General features: G+C 45.8%; 1 protein-coding gene across 1 annotated transcript in view; it reads right to left on the bottom strand.

Moving 5' to 3' along the window:
• The window catches only part of Ppm1h (protein phosphatase, Mg2+/Mn2+ dependent 1H), a 235,728-nt gene that overhangs the window by 51,202 nt on the left and 158,691 nt on the right, over positions 1-25,835 (bottom strand). The window contains exon 6 of the mRNA XM_051170905.1: positions 13,804-13,922. Within this exon, the coding sequence (XP_051026862.1) occupies positions 13,804-13,922 (119 nt within the window). The remainder of the gene's footprint in view (positions 1-13,803; positions 13,923-25,835) is intronic.

The raw sequence follows: 25,835 nt of genomic DNA, 5'->3' as shown, positions 1-25,835 counted from the left end.
AATCCCACGCTAGTCTGGGATTCCTCAAATAGCTGAGGATGGCCTTAACTTCCTAATTTTCCTCTTCCTAGCCCCTGAGTACTGAGATTACAGGAGTGCTACTATTCCCACTTTATGGAAGCAAGCTCTTGAAAGGAGTATCTTCTCCTCCATTTTTTCTTTTATCTTCCGCTTTCTGGCCATCATGAGATGGATGAATAGTTTTCCTCCACTGTGATGTTCTGCCATGACAGAGCTTAGAATGCTACCAAGGTAGGTGACCATGCTCGGAGCCAGCTGTTCTCAACCTGTGGGTTGCCCCCCCCTCTGGGGGTGGATCAAATGATCCTTTCACAGGGACCGCATATCAGACATTCTGTGTATCAGATACTTCCATTACAGTTCACAACAGCAGCAAAATTAAAGTTATGAAGCCGCAACAAAAATAATTTTTCCTTGTGGGGGAGGGTCACCTCAGCACGAGGAACTGTATTAAAGTGTCACAGCATTAGAGTTAGGAAAGTTGAGAACTGCTGCTCTGAGCGCTGGGAAAGCATGAGTGAATCTTTCCTTTTATCACAAGCATTTTGTCACAGCAATAGAAAATAATCCAATAATCTTGCCTTTAAAATACTCTTTGCATCTTTCCTAACCGCTTTTGAGTTATTCCAGAAAGATCTGCGTCTAGTTCTTCAGCAAAGGTAGACACAAAAACCTAACCTTCACCATGTATACACCACGGACCTGTCCGAAGTTAAGAGGACCACAGTGTTAGGATGAGGTCTTCTAAGGTCTAATATCGGGCTTTGCTAGCTCTCTGGATGGGTACCTGGGGTGAGCTTACCTCTGAGCGGTTTAAATCAGCACTATGCCCCACTGATTCCAAAGAAGCCCCCCAGCCACACCGGCTAAGACCTCCCCCCACCACCTCTGTTATCCTGAAACCAGTAACATCAATCTCTCAGTCTGAAACTCAGTGGGCAAGGAGTAGAAAAATAGCCTCACTCTCTGATAAGAGTGGGATATCAGAAACAGAGGCGTGGGGGAGGGTATAAGGGAATGTTCTGACAGGCTGTTAAGGCACTCGGGACATCTGTAAGAGCGTTACGGTGTGTACTTCTCCTGTGGGCTCAATGGCTGCTCCGTGCATCCTCTTCTTCTGTGCTTCCCACATGTTAGCTATGTGAGCCTACCACAGCAACAATGGCTCACAGATACAGGCCAATTTAACCGTGTGAAACACTGGAATAATTACACATGGGCTGCACAATGACTAGCTAGACCCCATGAATCTCCTGTCTGTACTCAGGGTCCTTTGAAGAGTCCCCAAGATGCACTAGCCAATAAAGGCTTAATAATGCCTAACACAGCAGGGAATTTCCAGGACCCTTGTATCCACCAGGCTGAGTCTGTGTTCTCCACACTGATTATTAAAACATTTTGAAAATCACCTCTGGCTTCTAAGTTCCCAAAACACACATTCTGTCTTAACCCTTTTGGCCTCTGCTTATGCTGTTTCTTTGCAAACAATTTCCATTCTGGTAGCATTAGCCCTCTTGAGACCCCTGTCCAGATCTAGGCATTCAGATTCCAACACAGCTTGCTGCACAAAGTCACTCCCAAACCCAATCTCCTCTCCCGAAGACAAGTGCTTTCTCCACTACTGCTTCTGGCCTTGCATTTAGACCCTTGCTAATAACCTCTACGTTTCTACCTGTCAACTCTGGGCTACCTTAGTATTCCAACAGCCCTGTGTGATTCACTCCCTCTGATAGGTGGTCCCTGCTGCTGTCCCTGCAGCAGTGTCTGGCCACTGTGGGTATGGCTCCGGAAAGCACAGCATCAGGGACCTAGATGGAGTGCAGGCCCAAAGAATCCTATAGGACAAAAAGCACTCAGCTAATGTCCCAGCATCCGGAGGACTCTCCTGGGGACATACAGGAGATTCCCTGGGCCTAGCTCGTTGTTTCACAGTTAGTGTGCAATTATTTCAGTGTTCACACAGTTTAATTGGTGTGTGTCAGCTAGCCATCACTGCTGGTGGTAGTCTCCTTTAACTAACATGTAGAAAGGATGGGCAAGGAAGAGAGAGAGGTCGACGTGTGGCTCTGGCCTGGCACAGCCATATCCACTGGGAATGGTGACAGGCAAGAAGCTAGGATAGCTGCTTGACACAGTTCCAGCAGAGCTGAGCAGTTTGGTACAATCCATGTCCTTCTATCTGTAACTTTTGGGTTTTGGCTGCGCATGTTGCATGACTGAGGATTTCTGCATTGTGATTCATTTTATGTGTGAGAAAAATTATTATCTGTGTCTTTTTATGAAAATCCTAAAATTTACTTTATCTGCCCATGATTTGGAAGTCTTCCTTATGCCCTGGAGATCATTAAGCAGAGATAAGCACATGGCTAGACGAGGCCATTATTCCAGGTTCTTCTTGGCATATCTGCCCATGCACTAATTCAAACAGTATAACTGGTGCAGGGTAAACAGAGACAACTGGCAAACCCTGACTGGCCAGGAGAATGGGTTACAGACTCAAGGTCTCTTTTTATTAAAGGCTTAGAGCACTCTGAAAATGTAGTTTAAAAATAGAGGGGTCATACAGGGTATACCCCAGGAGGAACAGAATTCAGTAAATAAGATAAAGGGACTGAAACAAACTTTTCCTACTTTATAGCACTGATGAAGCATATAGTAAAAGAAGTTAAGTATTGGTATTTGCTATTCATAAAAAGACTGGTCCAGGTATTTCCTGTTTCTCTGGTGTGCTTTCAAACAACTGCCAGGCTAAAAGTAGGCTGTCATGTATTATCTGTTTTGGAGGAGGCATTCTTTGACAATTAAAGACAAGTCTTTAAATTGGAGTTATAGGGTTAATAAAAATAATAAAAATCTGTTTCTATTTTCTAATTGTAATTGGACTTCTAACCCTGTACATATAATGAAAAATCAAACAGATATTCTATACTACTTGGATAACTAGTCTGTCTTTGTTCTGTGAAACTTGTATAAATAAAGAAGAAGCACCGGCTGCTAGTGAGTCAGAGTCACAGAAGCGGCCACAGCAGAGCTGCTAAATTCCCCTGACTATAGCCTGACTCCCTCCCTCCCTCTCTCTCACAGTAGGAAGTCACCTCAGCAGCACTCAGCCTGTCTCTTCAGCCTCTCTCTTCACCTGCTTGCATCTCTAAACTGTCCTTCTTTCTCCTTTTGGTTTGCAGCTTCTCATTAGCTCAGGAAACAAACATTTGAGTACATTCTGGATTATAAGGCCCTGGATCCTTTTATAATGCTATATAGCTTATGCACACACAGACACAGAGAGAGAGAGACACACACAAAGACACACACACACAGACATACACACAGAGACACAGAGAGAGAGAGAGACACACAAAGACACACACACAGACATACACACAGAGACACAGACACACAGAGACACAGACACACACACAGACATACACACAGAGACACAGACACACACACAGACATACACACAGAGACACAGACATACACACACACAGAGACATACACACACACAGAGACATACACACACACACACACACACACACACACACACCTAATGGTTACAGTATTAGACATTCCTCCAGCACTTAGTACAAGCCAGGAGTTTTGCTGGGCACCTAGCATACAAATTCACACTGTAGCACTGGTTGGTTGTGGCTGTAATTAACCTCGTATCACAAATGGAGGAACCACAGCTGAGTGCAGCAGCATGCTTTGTGACAGCCACACAGGTGGAAAGGCAGTCTGGCTTCACCACGTTCTTAATGTCTCACATGCAGCAGGTATGCAGTATAGATATGCAAAATATAGAAAGAGGGTCCTCAGGAGTTCAGTGGTCCCCTGAGCCTGTGCACTCCAACAGAAATTTTGGAGGGCCTGCGACATTTCGAGACTCTTCCGGTGACCTGAAACTAAGTACTGTGTGTTAATCATCTCCAGCTAGCATTCTTGGGGCGGGGATGGGGGAGTGGGGTTGGGGTGAGCAGCAGGGACATCCTGAATAGGGTTATAGGATGAGTAAGACAAATGCTTTGACACATCAGAGGCTCTGAGGAGAAGAAAGAAAGGCTTGCAGGCAGCCTGGCTACTTTAGGAATGGAAACCAAGTTATAGAAGGAGAGAGGTGAGGGGACGTGTGACTGTGCACGCGGGTGCCCATCAGTAGGGAACAGGCTGGTGGTGTATCCCTTTTCTTTCTCTATCCAGTGGCTTGACAATGCCAGTCTGTCTTGGCTATGGGCCATTTGTAAAGATCCCATAGTTTCCCCCGCCACTCCGGCCTCCTGCATAGGGCAGGAGTGGGAGCCATTCATCACTGTCAGGAGATGTGCTGCACGCAGCGGGAACGCCTTTCTTCCCTGCTGCTCCAGCAGCAAGAGCTGCAGATCTCGAAAAGATGCGGAACACGCACATTGGAAACAGCCACTCATCATCGCGGCTCTGTGAGCCAGGGCAAGGCCACTCTCCGCATGGTGCTGACCCAGTCTCAGTATGGCTCCAGTCTCCCTTTCCTGCTTGGGACTTGGAACAGGAAGTCTTTGAGGGGCTCAATCCAGGCCCTAGAGAATCCTCATACCCCAAATCAACTGAGGTTTGGGGGTAAATGTTCCTTGAGACAATAGCCAAGCTCTCGCCACCCGCCCCATCTCTGCAGAGTCAAGATTTTCACACCGCTCCCAGCAGTCAGACTCCTGCCAAGCTGGCCCATAATCGTTAAACTATGAAAACACACGTTGCTGGGAGGGGAATGAATACCAGCTTTCACTAGGGAAAGGCCCGCTTTCTTCTGAAGTAATTATAAAATTAAAATGTGATATATCTCTGGTGAGTCTAAAAAGCTCTCCACTGCGGTCTACAGCACAACAGAAATGTCAGGATTTGCAATAGGGTAGGACTTAGAAATCCTTCTGCGCCCCAAAAAACGCCAGTCCAAGATGTTTGCAAGGGAATTACCAAAGATTGGGTTAAGGGTGATTAAGAGCAAAGAGAAGGAAAAGGAGAGAGTTTGGATTTTTTTCAATTCCTCTGTAAAACTCAAGAGTCAAGCCACTAGAAAATGCAGGCTTTCTAAGTAAGACTAATAATGCGGAGCTAATTAGACCCACAGGCACGACCAACATATAAATTCAAGCCCCAGAGAAGGGCAGTGTCCCTTTAAAAGCTGCCTGGGGATCAGTGGGCAAGCTAATGAGGAGTGTCAGTAATGTAACTTTATGAGGTGGTACGAGGGGGGAGAAAGCCTGGGGTTCCTGTAACAGGGCTTCTGGCTTGATTCAATAAATCAATTTGTATTAAATGTGGGTGCCACTCTGGAGCTGGCTCCAAGCCCTTCTCATCTGCTCACTCCCTTCCCGATGTTCTACCTCAGTGTGCTGACAGAGGGCCCAGAAGACACTGTATGGGAGATGACAGAAGCTGCATGGTGCAACTTGGTCCAGCCACCCCCGACACTCACCCACTCAGGGCTGCCTCCCGTGGGTTTCTCTTTCCAGAAAGTGTCTGCATTATCGGTAAAAGCTATAGGGCTGGGTCTTTTCATTACTGAGCTGCGCTCCAGGTTGTAGTCTGTGAATAAAGGTCACCTGAAACGGAACCCAAAAGGCTTGGAACTGAACTTATTTTTTAATCAGATCCTCAGGCTATGAGGATCTTACTTCCCAAGAAGTAAAGAGAAAAGGGAGGAAGGAAAGCGGCAACGTCTGGTAGCAGCCTAGAGGGCAGTGGGGAGAGGCTAGGAAGGGACTGCTGCACAGAATGAAGCAGCAAGTGGGTGGGGGTGAGAGGGAGGAAGCTACTGATTTGGGGAGATGAGCTGGGCTTCTCTTCATGGTCAGCAGCGTGCAGTTTTTTTCTCTTTTTTTCTGCCCAGCAAATGGACAGCTAGAGATCAGTTAGCCATTCCTAAACACCATGGCAGAAGTCCCTGGACATTTGGAAGGTAGAGCGCAGCCCAACCCTACAGTTGCCTCAGTCTGGCTCAGGAAGGCCAGGAGGCATCTCTTCCCTTTTGCTTTCCCTACTATCTATCTATCTACCTATCTATCTATCTATCTATCTATCTATCTATCTATCTATCTATCTATCTATCTAATCCATCCACCCATCCATCCATCCACCCATCCATCCTTTTACCTATAGATCCATTCATCTGTCTTTTTATCTATGTATCTATCTTTTTCATCAATCAGTCTGTCTGTCTGTCTGTCTGTCTGTCTGTCTGTCTATCTATCTATCTATCTACCTACCTACCTACCTATCTATTTATCATCTAATTTACTTAGAGACAGGATCTCATATACCCCGGCCTGGTCTTAAATCTACTATATAGCTGAGGATGATCTTGAATTTCTTATATTTTTGGTTGTGAGCCTAGCCTTTAATGGCAGAGCCATCTCTCCAGCCCTGATCTTGAACTTCTAATTCTCCTGTGTCCACCCACCAAGTGCTGGGATTATAGATATGCGCCACTAGCCCAGTTTATACAGTGCAGGAGAATAGGTGTAGGGCCTCATACATGGTAAACGAGCACTTTACCAGCATCCTGAGCTCCCTGCTCAGATGGTCAGACCTTAGGCTGTTGGGATGGCCAGCTACAGATGAGTCCTGCATCTTACTCTCCAGCCTGACTGGACTTACCATAGCTCTGGCCAATAAAACATCTCACACAATATAAATGCTCTGGTCTGCAGCATCTAACTCAGCAGCCACTAGCCACGTGTGGCTACTGAGCAAATGACATGCGGCTAGTGAGACTTGGTGAAATTTTTTAAAATTTTGTTTAATTTTTAACTAATTGAGGCTCCTGGATAGCGTGTTTGAGAGCACAGAAAAACAGAGATTTCCTTTGCTTTCATCAAAGCCGAGAGTGCTGAGTGGAGAAAATGACGGCTGATTCCATTTGTTCCCCAGTGGAAAATGCCAATTTGCTCATAACTTTAAGGAAACAGAGGAGGGGAAAATTATACTGACACATCATTAACTTAGAATCATTAGATGTTAAAGGGCCGCGGGAGATGAGAATAAAAGGTTAGGATCTCTGGATTCTGCCTCTCCCAGAAGCTCAAAAAACAGAGCAAAGCTTGCCCAGGCTCCCTCCAGACACAGAGGCTGGCACAAGGGGGCAAGGGAAGCATTTCACAAATAAGAGACTTTGGCAGAGCAAAATATCAAAACGCCTATCACCCAGAGCAATAAACCATGTGACCTAACGCTGCACGCACAGCATCTACCCATTGCCCCCTCAACAGAACCATCACAAATGTGATAGTTACAACAGCTCTGCTGGCTGGAAGAAAGAAGTCTGGTGTACACTGCTTATGCTCAGAACCATCTGGAAGAAATCTCACATTTGCATGATGGACTTTTCTTCTATGACCCTTGCCCTCTCTACAAATCCCATCAGCCCAGAACAGCTGCTGGAGAATCTGGCCTGAAGCCAAGGGTGAAGTCACAGCCCCCTCCCACACCAATGTCATCCTGGGCTCGAGCACCCCATGTGGCTGGATGAAGGGCACAAAGAATGCTGATCCCTACACGAGAAAGCAGAACCTCTAGCCGGTCACCCGTCAAGTCACTGGGAGCAAGGACCTGGTGCCACAAAGCCAGCTGTGAGACACTGTTGTTTCAAGTCAGTAACAAAGATGCCTGCCAGCAAATTACTGTCCAAGACAGCTCAGAGGACTGCGGGCTGGGCCACAGAGCTCTTGAGCAGACACAATGCCAGCTACAGGGTGCATCCTGCAAGAGCAGCTCCACACAAAGGGCTGGGAGGAGGGGCAGCAGCTTGAGGACTCTGGCACTAGGACCAATGACACAAGGCACAGAAGGTGAGAGCTGAGTGGGTGATGGGGAGCGTGAGGGAAGGCCACACCAGGGACTAACTCCAAGCAGGGGCTTCGCTTAGACAAAGGCTTTGTAAATCAAGCCGCTGAGCAAACTATCAGAGGAAAGGGGGAAGGTGGCGGGGAGGAGGGGGAGCCAGGGAAGCAACCAATTTCATTATGATGGGCCTGGTGACAATAACCTTTTGTCCTCTAAACAATCTGGGCCTGCCAAGCTGCTCCACAGTCTCCAAGAAAACACGAGGGTGGGAGAGAAAGGGTCCCCTGTCAGGAGGCAACAGACTCATCTTTAATTATGAGACAAGGCTTCCCAGAGCTGACATCCTTTCCCACATTTCTTCCCTGCTGCAGACACCACAGAATGTTGGCATGATGCTCCCCTAATGAGAGGCGTCAATTTCCCTATGCACAGGTTCTTTGGAGATACTGCCGAACCATCCCCAGCCCCCCCGCCCCCCCCCCCCCCACAACCCCCACCAAAAGCAAGCACAGACTCTGGGTGAAAAGCTGCAAGCATCATGGTCTAATTTGACTAACATCCATGAGGTCACACTGGGAGGGAGAAAAGTCACTTTCTTACAGTTTCGAAGATGCATTCTTTAATACGATGCCAGTGTGAACGCAGGTCTGCTTGGTTTCATTTCTCTCGGAGCTCAAAACTGAGGCAAGATTGCTGGCTTTTTACCTTAGAGCAGTGGTTCTCAACCTGTGGATCTTGATCCCTTTGGAGGCCAATGACCCTTTCATAGGTGTCCCATAACTGATATTTCCATTACAACTCGTAAAAAAAAGAAGAAGCAAAATAACAGTTATGAAGCAGCAAACAAAAATAATTTTATGGTTAGGGATCACTACAGCATGAGGAATCGTATTAAAGGATCCCAACCTGAGCCAGGTGTGGTGATGTATGCCTTTTAATCCCAACACTCAGGACACAGAGGCAGGATGATCTCTGTGAGTGAGTTCGAGGCCAGCCTGGTCTACAAAGCAAGCCCAGGACAGCTAGGACCCTGTTATTCAGAGAAAGCCTGTCTTGAAAACAAAACACAACAACAAAACAAAAGAGGTGCCAGTGTTGGGAAGGTTGAGAACCACTGCCCCTGCCCCAAGAGGTCCTGAAATAAGAGAGTGATACCCGGGTTCCAGTCTGTATCTTGAGACATGTGTATTGGATTTTGAGAGTTGTGTATTGGTAGAGGCTGGGCAAACTGAAACTCCTGGGTCATGATTTGCTGTAAAAAAGGGGGGCTCACTATCCCACCATCAGTAGAAGACAACCGTAGCCCTTTCTCATACTAGTCAGGGACGGTGAACACACTAACCTCCTGCCTCAGTTCCCTTACCTGTAAGATGCACTGAGTACACTCAGCTGCTTTCGCAGCAAAAATCTGAGGATTCAGATAGAGCTTTCATGGCTGGGCTTGGCCCTAGCTCTTGGAAGAACTATCAGCCAGTTGTTTACTGTCAAGATTAATAGGGAAAGTAAAAAAACCTCCACAACCAGGCATTTCCTGCAACGATTAAAGTGCACAGGAGTGTGTGGACCTTTTGTTAGCCATTTATGGCCCAAGGTTACTTGAGAAGCCAAGAAGCACAAGGCAAGGTTAGGTAAGGAGTCATGTGCATCCCGGTGCAGGATACACTCCCAAGGCTCAGCACTCCACCTGCGGCTACCACCACCCACTCAGTAGTCATTTAAGGTTTTACTGGGAGAAGAAACAGGCTGCAAATTGCTCCACCCTTCTCATAATTAACGCTGCAGCCTTTCTCCTCTATGGGAAAGGTAGCAGACAGTATACTTCAGATTGCGGACGTAGCTCAGTTGGTAGAGTGCTTATGCAGCCTGTGCGTTCTGTCTTCAGGAGTGCTTATGCAGCCTATCTTCAGGACTGCAAAACCAGGTGTGATGTCATAAGCCTACCGTCCCAGCACTTGGGAGGAAGAGGCAGGAAAGACCAGCAGTATAGCCCTAGTGTATAACTGTGCTGAATTCCCCGAGGCTGTGGTTGGTGCTCATGAGGGAGGACTTCCTTAGGACCCATGCGGCCCTGGCTTCCATCTCTGGCTATAAAGCATGTTCCAGGCCAGTTTGGGCTGTGCAAGACCCTTTTCAACACCTCCCCACCCACCCTCCTAAAAATCCAAACAAAAAAACAAGTCACACAAAACAAAAACAAAACGACATTGCTTGATCTGAAGCTTTCTGCTAGAAGGCGAAAATACTTTAAAATGCAACTTATTCTAGTTGGGGCAGAAGTGGGATTTACACAGGCTGTGGTGCGAATAGGTGTGTAAGTGGTGCAAATAGGTGTGTAAGCTTCCCAGGTTCCTCTCAAAAGGACATAAAGGGCTTTCCTTCTCCCTAGGTCCCATTTTCACATCAAAAGGAAGAACAGGTAGGGAACACACAAACCTGTACACAGACCCTGCTCGTAGCCAAGCTTGTAAGGCAACAGCCACACTGGCAATTACCCTGGAAACAAATCAAATCCTTTCTGACTGAAGCCATTCTCAGCCTTGGCTACTCAATTATTTAGTGTCTTCGGCGAAGTCCCACGCCATTAAAAACAGCTCATCTGCTCTGTGTAGCGCGATGCTCAAACGCAGGGGGAGTGCAAGAAAGAGAAAGTGTTTCTCTGAAACCTATCTGACAAAGGGTCCGCCCACCCACTGCTATGTACAGCGAATGCAAAGTCAGACATAATCGAGTTCCTGGACTCATGTTTTAATAATTACAAAATGAGGTCATTTTAGCCTTGCTAAAGGGAAAGATATATGAGCCGCTCAAAGATTTTTTTTTAGTTTCAAGAGACTGAAAAAGGAACATTAAAAAATAAAATAAAATAAAATAAAAAAATAAAAGCCCTAACCTCATCACACAGTTTGAGTGAATAGTTATAACCTTTGAAAGCATCTTGTCCATTAAAGTGATGGCGTCTATCCTCCAAAGTGCTTTCCAAAGCCGGTAAGAAACACGATGCTACCTTTCCACCCTGAGTGAACACACACACCAGGCATCTGCCACAAGGGCACTCTTCCTGGGACGACAGAGACCTGGCATTTATTCTCCGGGTTTCCGCCTGACTCTTACTTCTGGTTTAGAAAGAATAAGCAAAAACAGCCTCATCTCAGTTTCAGCGCATCTCAAAGACTGCCTCAGTGTCATCCTTCTCACTGACCATCCACACACTGACCTGCCCCTCATCTTCAGACGATTCCAACCCCCCTCCTTCATCCTGTGACACCTGCCGCTGCGTGACAAGCCTTGGTCCAGCCACTGGTTACACACTGACAGGTCTCCTGAAGCTGCTCTCACTTATCCCCATAGTTATACCTAAGTATTTCCCTTCTTACTATTTTCTACTTCCACCCTTATATTTAGGTCAGAGGTCTCAAGATAAATCTACGTTTGCGTATATCAATCTATGTTGGTTTTCCTCTGGGTACCTGAGTCTGCTTCCTGAAGTTAGTCTACCCTATTCTCCTCTTAATATAACCACTGAAAAACCTCATTTCCGCTTCATTGTCCCCAGGAAAACACAGAAGCAGCTTATATCATCCCACAGTAAATCCTTCAATACAACCTCAGTCTGCCCCCATCATTTCTCCCTATGTTTGGAAAGTTCCCACCCAGTCATTTTAGATGGAGTCTTCTTTCCTGTGCTACAGTTGTGAGACTCTTAGGCTGTTTCCATGTTCTGGCTATTATGAATAAGGCTGCTATGAACATGGTTGAGCAATTTTCTTGTTGTGTGCTGGAGCATCTTCTGGGTATATTCCAAGGAGTGGAATAGCTGGGTCTTGAGGAAGCCCTATTCCCAGTTTTCTGAGATAGCACCAGATAGATTTCCAAAGTGGCTGTACTAGTTTGCATTCCCACCAGCAATGAAGGAGTGTTCTTCTCTCTCCACATCCTCGCCAACTACCAAGAAGAGACTTGATACCCTATGAGCATATAAAGGAGGAGGAGGTCCCCCTCAGTCACAGTCATAGGGGAGGGGAGTAAGGGGAAATGGGAGGGAGGGAGGAATGGGAGGATACAAGGGAAGGGATAACAATTGAGATGTAATATGAATAAATTAATAAAATAAAATAAAAAAGCAATCATGAGACTCCCTGCCCTCCTTGCTGTATTTCCGAATTCTACAGTAGTTATATTTAATCTTCTCTATGTGTTACGGAACCACAGTCTTACCTGCTACTTGATTTTTTTTTTTTTTTAACAAGAACTGCTCATTTTCCTGATTGGACACAAGTGGATTAGGAGAGCTTAAGAGTCACGACTCCAGAATGTAAAAACTCACAGCCATAAAGTAAATACGTGAGCCCTTCCTGGGCGTCTTTTTCTGTTTTAGAGCTGGGGCAAATCTTCTAGGCTCTGCAGGCCACACAGAGTCTCCTGTGACTCCACACACACAGTCCCTGTGGCCCTGGGAAGGCAGCAGCCACAGCGCCACAGGAGCAAGCAGGTGTATTGATTTGTTTTAAACCATAATTTACAGACATGGGTGGCGAGCAGATGTTGGTTCCCCAGCCATGGTTTACTGATTTCAATAGGTTGGGGTTGGGACCTGCTCTCCCACCTAGCAAAAGATAATAATAATAATAATAATAATAATAATAATAATAATAATAATAATAATAATAATAATAATAATACACACACACACACACACACACACGGACAATCAGAAGTCCCTTGGACCAGTCTCTGTCTTTCTTGGGTAGTTGAGCTTGTTCCCTCATGACACTATATGTCACAGACCCCCAGGTTTAGTGTCATCATCATCCTGACAATCTGGGCTATGATGATCTATTACAATTGTTTTGGTCAATGAAGAAGAGATAGTAAATTTTCTGCCTTTGCTGTGCACGTGGTGAAGAAAGTGCACGTTATCTCACTCTTCTACTGTCCTCAGGGTTTCGGGTCAGAAGAGTGCATCGTCACACACACCCACTCCAACGTGCAGGGCAGTGCTTTCTCACACTGACCTCTTTTCATGTAACTCCACCACCCTGCCTATTACAGACAGAGCGAAGGAGGGCTAGTTAACATTAGACACTGGTCAGCTCTGACTATGGTCTTGGTGCTTGCATAGGTGTGTTTGGGGGAGTCGGCACCTCACATCAAGAGTTCTTACTTCACTCAGAATGTGCTACAGCATACCCGAGCTCTTTGTGGGTGTTATAAGTGTTCATTGGACCATTTGAAGACGGAAATTATATTTTTTAAAGTATATGTAGTGAAAATGCTGATTTTTTTTTCTTATCCTCATTTCCTAAATGATATAACAATCATGTACATAGCCTTTACACTGGATTGGGTATTTTAAGTAGTCTACGGGGACTATGGGGAAGATGTGCATAGACTAAAATGCAAAGACTGCGTCATTTTATACAAGAGACTTGAACATCCATGACTTTAGATTTTGGGGTGTCTATAGAGGACCCTGGAGCTAATTAATCTCTTGTGGATACTAAGGGGTACCTGTAAAGAAAATACTTTATCTCCCTCAGGCCTCACAACAACCCTTCAAAGATGATGCTTTTCCTCTACTTTATCTAGGAGAAAAGGGGCTCCTGGGGTAGTTTATGCACCTTTGCTCATTCCAAAAATCAAGAGTTGGAATTCAACCCCAAGCCAGCATGGCTCACTAAGCCACATTCCCTTGGGCCCTTCTATCTCTTTGACAACCGTGGTCTACAGATAAAAAGATATATATTCTACTAGAAGCCTCCAAATGGCCGTGGCATGTGAATCAAGAGATTAAGTCAGATCCAAGGCGTCTGGTATCCCCGAGAAGGGCCTCAGAAAATTGGAGGGACAAAGTAACACAGGTGATCTGAGCTGGTCCCATGTGGCTGCCGGCTCCTGTCCTTCACCATGAGCTCAGGTCCCCGGATGTGTTTGTGGTCGCTGGTGATTAGGTAGGGTGAGGCGCAGTCTTACCAGCCTGTCATATTAAAATCCCTGTAGAGCATCTTCTTCCCGAGTTCTTTCCTCTGCACTCTCCTTGGGAACTCCAAATGTGTGAACTCATTTCCCAGCAAGTGAGGCTGCATGAAAGCCTAATAGCAAAAAGAAAGGAAAAAAAAAAAAAAAAAAAAAGAAAGAAAGAAGGAGAAAAAGTGACACACAGACTTTAGAAGACAAAATAAAACTCAAGAATGTTTTGCAAATTGAGACAAGCCTTAAAACAGGAAAACTGTTTCCTATTTTGAGGCAAGTAAATACATTTTGGAATTTAACCACCAGCAGAAAATGAGTAAATAAAAATCCTGCAGGTAACTTACATGGGCTGCCACTGTAGCATTGACACCCTAACTGTGATAAAAGGCTCACAACAGCTAATGGCTATGGTTGAGAACAGGCTTCTTCAAAGTTCAGTTTATGGTTCAAATTCAAGATGTTTTCACTTTCTGGAAAGCATGTTGGCTAGACCGAAGGCCAGCGAGGTTACCCTGACGCCTCCTTTGCCCCTCTCTCCTCTTCCCTCACTAACAGTAGTTCCCATGGATTTGCCTTTGAAAGCTGCACGAGAATCTCCAGAACACACCCACACACAGCCAGATCCCTCACAGCAGGGCTAGATACATGGACAGGAGGAGCCTTCTGCCGGACCCACCCTGCCTCTGGCTTGCTCTGTTGCTTTGTCTTTTTGCTGGATTATTCTCCATGAGAGATGGCTTCGCCCATTCCCTGAAAACCTCTGCTCACATTGTAAGAAGCCTCAAGCAAGTAGCCACCTCTAGGGTTGCTTTGAAACAACAGGCTCACTGTTACAGTCCAAGTGCAAAGCTAGCTATCCAAGAGATGGACTGGTCGGTCATGTTCCAACTTCCCTCGTACCTGTGTTAGAACCTGCCCACACCACGCCCAACTCCTGCAATAGAGATTGACTCTATGGAAGAGTGGGCAGCATGTGCCATGGCCAGCCATTGTAGGGAGGCAGGGGATCCCATCCTTACTTAACTGGTACAAGTTCTGTATCCCTTATCTGAAACGCTTAGGTCAGGGAGTCCTTCCCGGGCTAGGGTGGGGCACAACTGGAATATATCCAGATACAGTATATGAGATCTTAGGGATGAGACCCAAATTTATATAAAATTCATTTATGTTTCAGAAACACCTTAAACACACAGCCTGAAGGCAATTTCATGTAGTATTTTCAGTTGCCTTTTGACTACAACCTGTCATATAAAAAGCCAACTGTACAACTTTCCATTTATAGTGTTATGTCAACGCTAAACATTTCTCAGATTTGGAAGCATTTCAGGTTTTGGGTTTTGAGATGAGGGAGGGTCAACCTACAACAGGTGTTCCCACAGCCTCCTTCCTGAGGCAGCAGGTCTCCATCGTGCTCATGGTGGTGTGGAGGAGGTACTAGACAGCGCTAGGCAGCGGAAGGCTCAGACTATCGGGAACGAACGAAGCAAGCTGAACTGTCACCAGGCTTAACAGCTCTGATGCAGTCGTTACGGGCAGGGCAGTGAGGATGGCAAGCGACAGGATGACTGAGGGTAAAGAGATTTTGTCTTCCTGTCCTGTAGGCCTCCAGATCGCGTGGGAGCACTGACAACTTTGAGGGCTCAGATAGGCAACAAGGAAGCTTAAATACCAGGCAACCTCCCCTGGGAAGGAAGAAACTAATGTGTAATACAGTAGGTTGGTGTTAGAAGCCATCAAGCTCAGCATCATGAGTTTTGTGATTTTAATGAGTTATTTAATTTCTCAAGCCTTGGTTTTATTGTCTTTAAAGGGACGACATTACTGACATTTTCATAATTAGATATTTTAAATGTACCGGTCATGGATTCTTTGCTCATGAAAAACAATTGGGGCTTGAGAGACGGCAAAGTGGGTGAAGTGCTTGCTTCACAGGCATGAGGCCTGAGTTCAAGTTCCTAAACCCATGTAAAGCCAGGCATGGGAATGTGTGTTTGCCACGCCAGTTCTCCTACCGTGAGATGAAAGGCCATGAGACAGGAGACTCCTTGGAAGCTTGTGGCCTTGTCAGATATGGTGAACAGGAGACCCTGTGGAAGGTGGGAACTAATGCGTGACTTCTGAACTCCACACACTCACTATGGCATGCCCTCACCCGCATTTACACACACACACACATACACACACACACACACACACACACACACACACAGATGGGCGGGAGGATGGGTGACTTTTATATCCATTTAATGATTATTACGCTCAGTGATTTTTGAGTTCTCCCACTGCATCCTTCCAAAAATCTTAGGCAGGAGGAATCACTACTTAATTTGTGGGACCCAGAACAAAGGGAATATATATAGAGAATTTCAAGATGGGGACAGCAGTGCATAAAACTAAATACAAGGCCCTGTGTGACTACACACAGCCAAGCCCAGTCATCCACAGAAGCTTAGGGAGGAATAAACAAGGCTGTCTTCCTGTACCCTCCTCCACTTTCTGAACTGCGAGGCTGAGTCCACTTCCTGTCCCCAGGTTGGGCTGACTGATTCAGAGACTGCCATGCCTTAGAAAAGTACTTTACACTGTGTGTCTCACTCAACAATACCACAGAGCATAAGATACAAACTCAACCTAAAAAGCAAGGCAATCGGGCCGGACAGACGGCTCAGCAGTTAAAAGCATTTGTTGCTCATGTACAAGGACCTGTGTTTGGTTGCCAGGACCCACGGGGGCCTCACAAGCATCCGTAACTCCAGTTCTGTCCAGTTGTGAGGAGGTTGATGCCCTTTTCTGATCTTTGCATGGACCAGGAATGCATGCAGTACATAAACCTACATGCAGGCAGAAACTCATGCCCAGAAAACGAATAAATGAATCTTTTAAAAAGTTTATTTACAAATATTTAAAAACTAATCAAAAGAAACAAACAACAAAACAAAATAAGACAAACACCAAAAAACAAAACAAAACAAAACAACAAAAAAACCCAAAACGGGCCTAGAAAGGCTAAGGCACCAAGTCCAAGTTCATCAGCTTGGTGACTAGGTGGTTCTGAGCCTGAGCTAAATACCCTGCTTAAAACTCCCACCCACCCTGTGTGGCCTGCCAACTCCTCCACACATTTACACAAACAGTAAGCGGGCCCTGAATGGCCTGTTACCTTCTGCTCTTAGACCACATGGTCTGACACAGCGGTTAAAAATAAATACAGCACAGATCCACACAGAGCACGGCTACAAGGATGCATCTGACTGTCCAGCAGTCAAAACCAGAACAGATTGTGGACAAATGGATTGAACTAGAAATGATCATAATGAGTGAGTTCACTCAGAAGCAGAAAGAGTCAAATGGTATATACTCACTTATATCTGGACACTAGCCCAAGGGGCATGTCCCAAGAAAATTTTCACTTACCAGGAAAGTGGATCAGAGGGGAGGACAGCCTATTGGAACTTTAGGTGAGAGAAGCATGGGAGAATGGGGAAATAGAAGGATCCAGAGGGTCCTAGAAACCTACAAGAAGAACATTATGACGGGTGGATCTGGGCCCAGGGGTCCTGTTCAAACTATGGCACCAGCCAAGGACAATACATGCAGTACTGCTTCGAACCCCTACCCAGATCTAGCCAATGGACAGGACATTCTCCACAATTGAGTGGAGAGTGGGGTCTGACTTTCACACGAACTCTGGTGCCCTGGATGGGGAGGCCTGGTGGCATTCAGAGGAAGGATAGCAGGCTACCAAGAAGAGACTTGATACTCTATGAGCATATACAGGGGGAGGAGGTCCCCCTCAGTCACAGTCATAGGGGAGGGGAGTAAGGGGAAAATGGGAGGGAGGGAGGAATGGGATGATACAAAGGATGGGATAACAATTGAGATGTAATATAAATAAATTAATAAACTATATTAAAAACAGAACAGATCAAAACCACGTAAAATCAATAAATAAGATGCAAACTAGTATAAATTCACAGGTGCAATGGCACACTTGATTTAACTGTAAACAAAAGGTTATTAGGAAACAGGTACATACTGGGCAGTAGTGGTGCACACCTTTAATCCCAGCACTCAGGAGGCAGGGGCAGCAGATCTCTGAGTTTGAGGCCAGCCTGGTCTACAGAGTTCCAGGGCTACACACAGAGACCCTGACTCAAAACACCAAAACCAAAAAGAGAGAGAGAAAGAGAGGGAGAGAGGGAGGGGGAGAGGAAGGGAGGGAGGGAGACAGGGCGGGGGGACAAGTATATGGGTACACGAGTGTAGAGGGTTATTTGCGTTGCACTGCACGCGCAGACTGGTATGTATGATATATATGTCCATGCAAATGAGTGTGTGCTATGGTCTGTATGTGTCTCCTACTGTTAACACTCCACAACAGGTTTCTGAGGGCTCTTCAGGACAGTCCCATGACCAGTTGGTGCTGCCACAGAGAGGTTCTGGGCGCGGATCTGTATCTTTCCCTCCTGTTGTGAGGATGTAGAAAAAAAGCTTCTATCAAATATTGGCATTTTGAGCTTAGACTTTCCAGGATTGGGAGGAAAAAAAAAATCTGCTCTTTATAAGCTATCTAGTCAGTGGTATCCTGTTACAGTATCGCAGAATCTATGGCATTGTGTATATGCAGATATTTGACACAAATGCATAGTAATAACAAACAGGACAGAAGCCAAAGCACATTTTTTTTTCAGACCACATGCTTTCACAAATCCGGTACTAAAGAGAGTCATGGGCTTAAGGCTTAAGGGCAGCACCTCAAAAACAGCACCACCTTGGCTTCTGAGGAAACAGAACTGGGCAGCTATGATCTTAGAATGTCCCATAAAGGCCCACAACTGAAGAAGACATGACGCAGGTCACCAGCCTGCAGCACTACTTGGAGGTGACGGAACCTTTAGGAGGAGGATCCTGCAGGATGGGGTAGCACATGCCTGTCAGAAGGCTGAAGTTCAGGGCTAGCCTGGACTACACGTCCGACTATCTATGAAAACCCCCCATTAAATTTAAAAAGAGAGGTGGGGTCTATTGGAAGCATGTCTATTACTGAGGCACCCTCTTCCCTGTTTGTTTCCTGGCTTCTCAAGGTGAGCAGATTTCCCTACAGTGATGTTCTGCCTCAGACAGACTCCAGAGCAGTGGCCCAATCGACTCATGCACTGAAGCTCCCGAAACGGTGAGCCAAAATAAAAGTTTTCTCCTTTTAAGTCAATGCACTTTGTTTTGTTTTGTTTTTGATGTTGTTGTTGTGCTTGAAGGTTTTTTGTTTTTACTTTTATTGAATGTCTATGATTTACATGTCATGCACCAAAATCCCTCTTCTCCCCCCAGTGAAATAAAACAAACAGACAAACAAAAAAATCTTGACACAGGTACTGTGGTGTATCACACAGTATAGCCTTTTGTCCACATATGTTAACTTTCAAATGTTCATTGTTATGAGCCATGGGTCTGGTTTGAGGCCTACACTATCATTACCGGATCCTCACCGGGACAGCTGTCCGATGTCCCGTTGTTGCCATGTGTCAAGGAGATTCTTAATCTTTGAATCTGCAGGTCTGGCCCCTTCATGTGTTCCAGCAGGTCACACATGGGGTAGATGTTTGGGTGAGGTCCACTCAGAGCCCTGGATCAGGGCCTGCTCCCTTGTCCTCAGGGTAGGGCCCACTCTCCTGCTCCTGTGTCATCAGGACAGGGCTGGCTCTCCTGCTCCCTTGTCCTCAGGGCAGGGCCCACTCTCCCGCTGTCAATGTACTTTGGATATTCGTTATAATGGGAAGCAGGTGTGTACATGGTTGGGGGAGACACAGGACACAGTTCATAGAGACTGGAAGGGCTGCTCCTCATCTTTTTCTCCTGAAGCCGTAAAGTTTGGCTGACTGTCTTCCAAAAACAGGCTAGAAGACCCTTATTCCAGGCTGACATTGTGTTGTACACTGTACACCCATGTACAGGAGACTGAATAGGGACTGAGACAACAGCTTGGTCGTATAAGGTGGGGCTGATGATAGGAAGAAAGAGGACAGGGAGAAATGGGGGAAGGGAGAAGCTTGTCCCAGAGAGGTCTTGTTTTGTGTACAGTGGATGAAAACATCACGGATACTACCAATATTATGACTAAGCTAGACTTGTTACATTAACCCTCTTACTTTATTATCATTTTATTCTGCATGCATACTGACACATGGCTGGCCACAGAAGGTGCAGTTTTCTTTTGGCTCTTTGCCTTTAAAGAATCCCACATCATATGCGATTTATATTAAATAACTTTTAGGCTCTTAACTTTTCTGTGAACCCAGCAATGGATAAGAAGATAAAAATCTCCTCTCTTCTACAAGGGCATATATATATACAGAGGCCAGGCACATTGTCTTCTAACAGAAGGCTGATGAAGGTCAAGTCCTCAGATGGTACTTTAGCCAGTCACCCTCATGCCCACTTATAGCATATTCATGTACCAGGTGGCTCCTTGACACAAATGCCTCTGGGTTAGATGGCAACTCTCAGGCGACCTACTGGAGCTGCCACATCTCTTCAAGTCACCAGGATTTTTTTTTTCAAGACAAGGTTTCTCTATGTAACAGCCCTGGCTGTCCTAGACTCACTAGACCAAACCAGGCTGGCCTTGAACTCACAGAGATTCACCTGCCTCTGCCTCCCGAGTGGTGGGGCTAAAGGCTTGCGCCACCATGCCTGGCACCAGGACCAAAGGATCTTAACCTGGAGCCACTTGTGACATGGGAGAGTCTGTTGACAGTCTCAACAAGCTATGTGCTCTCTCCAGCGGTAACAGTGAAGTGCTGTGTTTCATCAAATCTAACAGGACGTTTATCAGGTGTGACACCATTCTTCCACACCAAAGAGAAAACTAGGGCTGCCGCTTAAATTCTGCACGATGCTCCTTTACCACTTCAAATTTTTACTTTACTCTTTTTGGAAGATTTCCTTTAAGACAAGCTTTCATTGTCTGTCGCTTTGTATATGTTTTGTTTTGTGTGAGTGGTGTATTATGTGTGTGGTGCATGCATCTAAGTATGCAGGAGAACACGCCTGTGCTTGCTCATGTAGAGACCAGTCAGGGTGTGCAATGTTCTCCCCACCCCATCATTCATCCTTACTGCCCCGAGACAGGGTCTCTCACTGAACAGACCTTCCATGAGCCTGGCTGGAGAGTGAACGCTGGGGATCCGCTCGTTTTCTTCCAACCAGCAATGCTGGGGTTGTAAGCACATGTAGTCATGCCTGGCTTTTTACACAGGTACTGAGGACCCCAAATGCTTCTTGAGCAAGAGCTCTTACTCACTGAGCCATCTTCCCAGCCTGCTCTATACACAGTATGGTATATACGTCTGTCTGTCTGTCTGTCTGTAAAGTTCAGGTACTCTACATTATGATAAGGTCACAACCCCAGTATACCCGCTGTGAGGTTGAGGGGCAACTGATAGTCCTAACCTACTGAACAGCAGAGCAGAGCAACACCGTGCAGTCTCCAGGAGACCCCCTCAGTGATTTCATGGCTGCCTGGGAGCTGGGGTTTGCTGCTGCTACCCAGCATCATGAGAGAGCAATATTGCACATCTCTAGCCTAGAAAAAGACAGAAAATCGAAATTCAGCTGGGCGTGGTCTGTGCTCCCAAGTGAGCCTGCACGATCTTAAAGCAGAACCTGACATTTCAACTACGATTTCTATGGATTGCGCCACTTTCATACTGTCCTCAGATTGAAGGAACCCTAACCCTAACCCAACCATCAAAGGAGGACCATCTGTGCGTTGCCTAAAATGCCCCCAAAACCGTTGCACATTAAGCGTCCAACAGCTGTCACCGTGTTTCAATTCAGACTCAGGAAGCTCACAGCTCTCACCATGCAGTGTCTCATGAGAGCATCGTCGACACTGCATTTCCTAAATAACCACAGCAGACTCCGCGACTGTCCACAGCTGACTGACTCCCACTCTAGGAATGCTGCTAATCAAGTCTGGTTCCTGCCCAGCCCACTCCTTCCACAGAACTGGTCTGACCCAAAGAAGCTTAATGAAAGGTTCCTTCATCCAGAGAAGTTTACCCCAACGTGCTTGGCAGTCACCCTGTGAGTTGGTGTGACAGGTCAAACACACAATCCTAGAATATGGCACATTGAGAAGACGGAGGAGCATAAACACTGTCTTACTCTCCCTTGATCTTTCTCCCCTATGGCAGGCCATACGACTCCACCGCAGAGCCGCCCTCCTGTATCTACCATGAAGGAACATCTTTGTTTCTGAACCACAGCATAAGGTAAATCTTTCAAGCTAGTGAGATGGATGGGTGGGCAGAGGACCTCATGCATGGGCCGGACAGCCTGACTTCAATTCCTGGATCCTATAAGGTGAGTGGGGAGCGCTGACCTCTCACCTCCACACATACTTGCGCTCTCACACTCAAAACACATACATAATCTTTATTTTTTTTTTCTTTTTGGGATTATTTATATAGCATTCTATTCGAATGTGTGTCTGGAGGCCAGAAGAGGGCAGCAGATCTTATTATAGATGGTTGTGAGCCACCATGTGGTTGCTGGGAATTGAACTTAGGACCTTTGGTAGAACAGCCAGTGCTCTTAACCTCTGAGCCATCTTTCCAGCCCTAATTTTTTTTTTTTTTTTTTAAATGTCAAAAGTCTTGTTGAATTTTCCTGGTTTACCACCGTTAGATGATAATCACACTGCCAATCTCCCATGAATGCCTGCTCTTTAAAAGAAATGTTTTTCTTTACCTCATTTATGTTATGGGTATGTGAGTTAGTGATGCTAAATCAAACAGGCTCAAAGAACAGAACAAACATGGCTGCCTAAGGAGAAATGAGATGCTAAAATGACACAGAAAACCCACAATGTGTAAAGCAAAGCAAAGCAAAGCAAAGCAAAGCAAAGAAGTCGCCTGTTGGGTTTCAGAGGGACTGCTTCTGCTTGCTAGTGTACCGTTTATTTCTTATGGTTACCATGTGCCTTCACACTCGGGTCTTGGTTTGCTTCCTGACGCTGTGATAAAGCACGCGAGAAGGGTATATTGGGCTTATATTCCCATGTCACAGTCTGTCCCTGAGGGCAGCTGGGCAGGAACTCAGGCAGAACTCAAGGAACACTATTTGGAGCTTGTTCCCTATGGCTCGCTCAGCTTGCTTTCTTATTTAATCCAGGGCCACCTGCCCAGAGTGGCACCACCCACTGTGGGCTGGGCACTCCCACATCAATTGTTAATCTAGAAAATGCCCCATAGACAATTCTGCTGGATGCAAATCCCTCTTCCTGGGTGAGTCTAGTTTGTGTCAAGGTGACAAAAACTAACACAGTTCTTAGAGGCATTATGCATAAGTTTGTGTATATACATATACATACACACACATGCACACAAACAATACGTACACACACACACACACACACACACACACACACACACACACACACACATATATATATATATATATATATATATATATATATATATATATATATATATCTCCAAGTCATCAACATATTGTGAAAACATTATCTGGGAATTTCTTCTTAACTTATATACTGGTGGTATAGATTTCTCACATTGGACACAGATTACTTTCTTAGAACTTCAGGCATAATGGGTGTTTTTCTGTCACCTACTCCTAGCCTTTGCCCAGACAGTTTTCATAAAAAACCATCACAACAAAAGCCTCTAAAAATTATGATGTTTTAGAAGAATCTAAAGTTTAAACGAGGTTTTTAAAGCATTGGGAAGAGTTTCACTGAGCCTTGTTTTTAGCAGTTTTAGGGAATGTTAGAGTCACGGGGAGGGGCCTGGCTCCCATGAGGGGACAAGGAAGTCTGTAAATTCTTGAGAGGCCAGCAGGAAGTCATTTGGTTGGCAAGTGCATAGTGGCCAAACAAGTTGGGAACTTGGAAAACTTCCACCGGTTTGTCCAGTACCCCAGTGTCATGACTGTTTGGACTGGCTTCATTTGTATTGGCCTGGTTTGCTGGACGGATGGCTTACACCAGCATTTTGCAGTCAAGTATTCCACACACACTTTTTTTTTTTTTTAAATCTCAATTTCAGTTGAAGCAACAAGCTCCAACATTTAAAATCTGTAAAAATGTGGGAAAGTTTGTTAGATTGTTTCAAGCAATAAAACTTAATGACTTCCTGGCTCTTATGTTGTAAGAATCATGAATAATTTTGGCGGGTTTACTCCACTTCTCAGACCTGGGCAGTTCATAAATATGCATACGTTGCTACAGTTTTTCCCAAGGCACATTTCCTAGGGATGCTAGCTTGTTAAAAATGTGGATCAAAGCTGGGTGTGGTGGGCCCATGCCTTTAGTCCCAGGACTTGGGAGGCAAAGGCAGGTGGATCTCTGAGTTAGAGGCCACCCTGATGTCCAGAGTGAGTTCCTAGACAGTCAGGGCTACACAGAGTAACTTTGTCTCGATAATACAACAACAGCAACAACAGCAAAACAAAAACAAAAATGTGAACCATCCCCAAGGGGGATAAAGCATATAGGACTCATATCTACCCACAAACAAAATCTGTATGTATCTGATATGCTGAACGTATTTTATATCTTTCTCTTCGATGATGGTATTTAGATACATGCACACTGGGAACATCCATGTAGTATCCACACAGGTCTGCTCACTCCAGCACATGGTGCAGAGATGCCTTTACGGGCTGAGCAGAGCTCTGAGAACTTTGGTAGGGTAGGAGAAATGGAAGCCGGAACAGGCAACCCAGATCCCAGGGAGGGGAACCAGGACTCCTTATAGGGGCAGACCAAGGACAGCTAGGCGATGCCCACATGCTGAAGACCAGGCTTCCAGTGGACGGACAGTGAGCCTTGAGGTTTGGCAAAAACTGCCTGCTAGGGACACAATATGCTTCCCCTTTTTCCCTTCTGCTTGGGAATGAAATTTCCATTTGCTACTTCAGGGTCAGTTGGCTAATGAGTGGTGTTAGGTAAAAGGAACACTGTGTCAGGTTTGGGTGGGACTTACAGAAGAAGGACAAAGGTGCTATCACAAGTCTGGTATTCAAAGTCTAAGCACAGAGGCAGAGAGAGAGAGAGAGAGAGAGAGAGAGAGAGAGAGAGAGAGAGAGAGAGAGAGAGAGAGAAGGGAGGGAGACAGAGAGACACAGTCAGAGACAGAGACAGAGAGACTGACTGACTCTGAAAGGTGCTCAAGAGCTTCGCAGCCAAAATCTCCAGCACCAATGTGGGCCACATATGCAATGAAGTAAGAGCCCAGTTCAACATCTGGAGGATGCCTGAAAGGTGTCCCTAAGAGAGCATGGTGCAGAACAGAGAGGTGGCAGGAGTGTGGCTTCCCGAGGGATACTGAAAGCCCCTCCTAAAAAGCATAATGTATAGTTGTGTAAAAGACAACAGTTACCCAAAGCATTTCAGTGAAGAATAATACATATTGTGAAGGGCTTATATTGTATATTTACAGGGTGATTTTATTTTATTTTTTTATTTTTATTTTTTTACTAACTAAACACACCTACATAGCTAGCACTTAAAAGGGACAATTCCCAAGCCCTTAGGAACCCCTTCCCCTGTAACTACAATTCCATAAAGTCCCACGGCTTCTAGAGGGAGCACCATTACAACTTCTGTCTTTGCCTGTTTTTGAACTTAACATTTTTGTGTCATGTATGTGTCATGTATGAACATGTGTGCACACGCGTGTGTACTTGTGCCCATGTGTACATGTATGGAGGCTCAGGACGATGATCAGTGTCCTGTTCTACTACCATCTTCCATTTATTCCACTGAGAGAGGGTCTCTCACACGCTGTGGGAGCCTGTGTAAGAAAGCTGCGAACGTGCTGGGAACTGTGGTTGGGACAGAGTGCAGAACGTTCTGCCCACAAGGTTTTTTCTAGAAAGGATGGCATGAAAGGATGGTAAGTGAATGCACTTGGAAGCAAGGACACAAAGGGAATGCCCTGGGATGTCCACGTTATCTCTGTGGGAAAGGCAGAGGCCTGGGAGGAACATACCTGGTCCTTTTCGCATGG

Source organism: Acomys russatus, chromosome 28 (assembly GCF_903995435.1).
Source record: "Acomys russatus chromosome 28, mAcoRus1.1, whole genome shotgun sequence".
Classification (NCBI taxonomy): Eukaryota; Metazoa; Chordata; class Mammalia; order Rodentia; family Muridae; genus Acomys; species Acomys russatus.
Note: the sequence above shows the minus strand (reverse complement) of the source record. Positions and strands in the feature narration are given on the sequence as shown.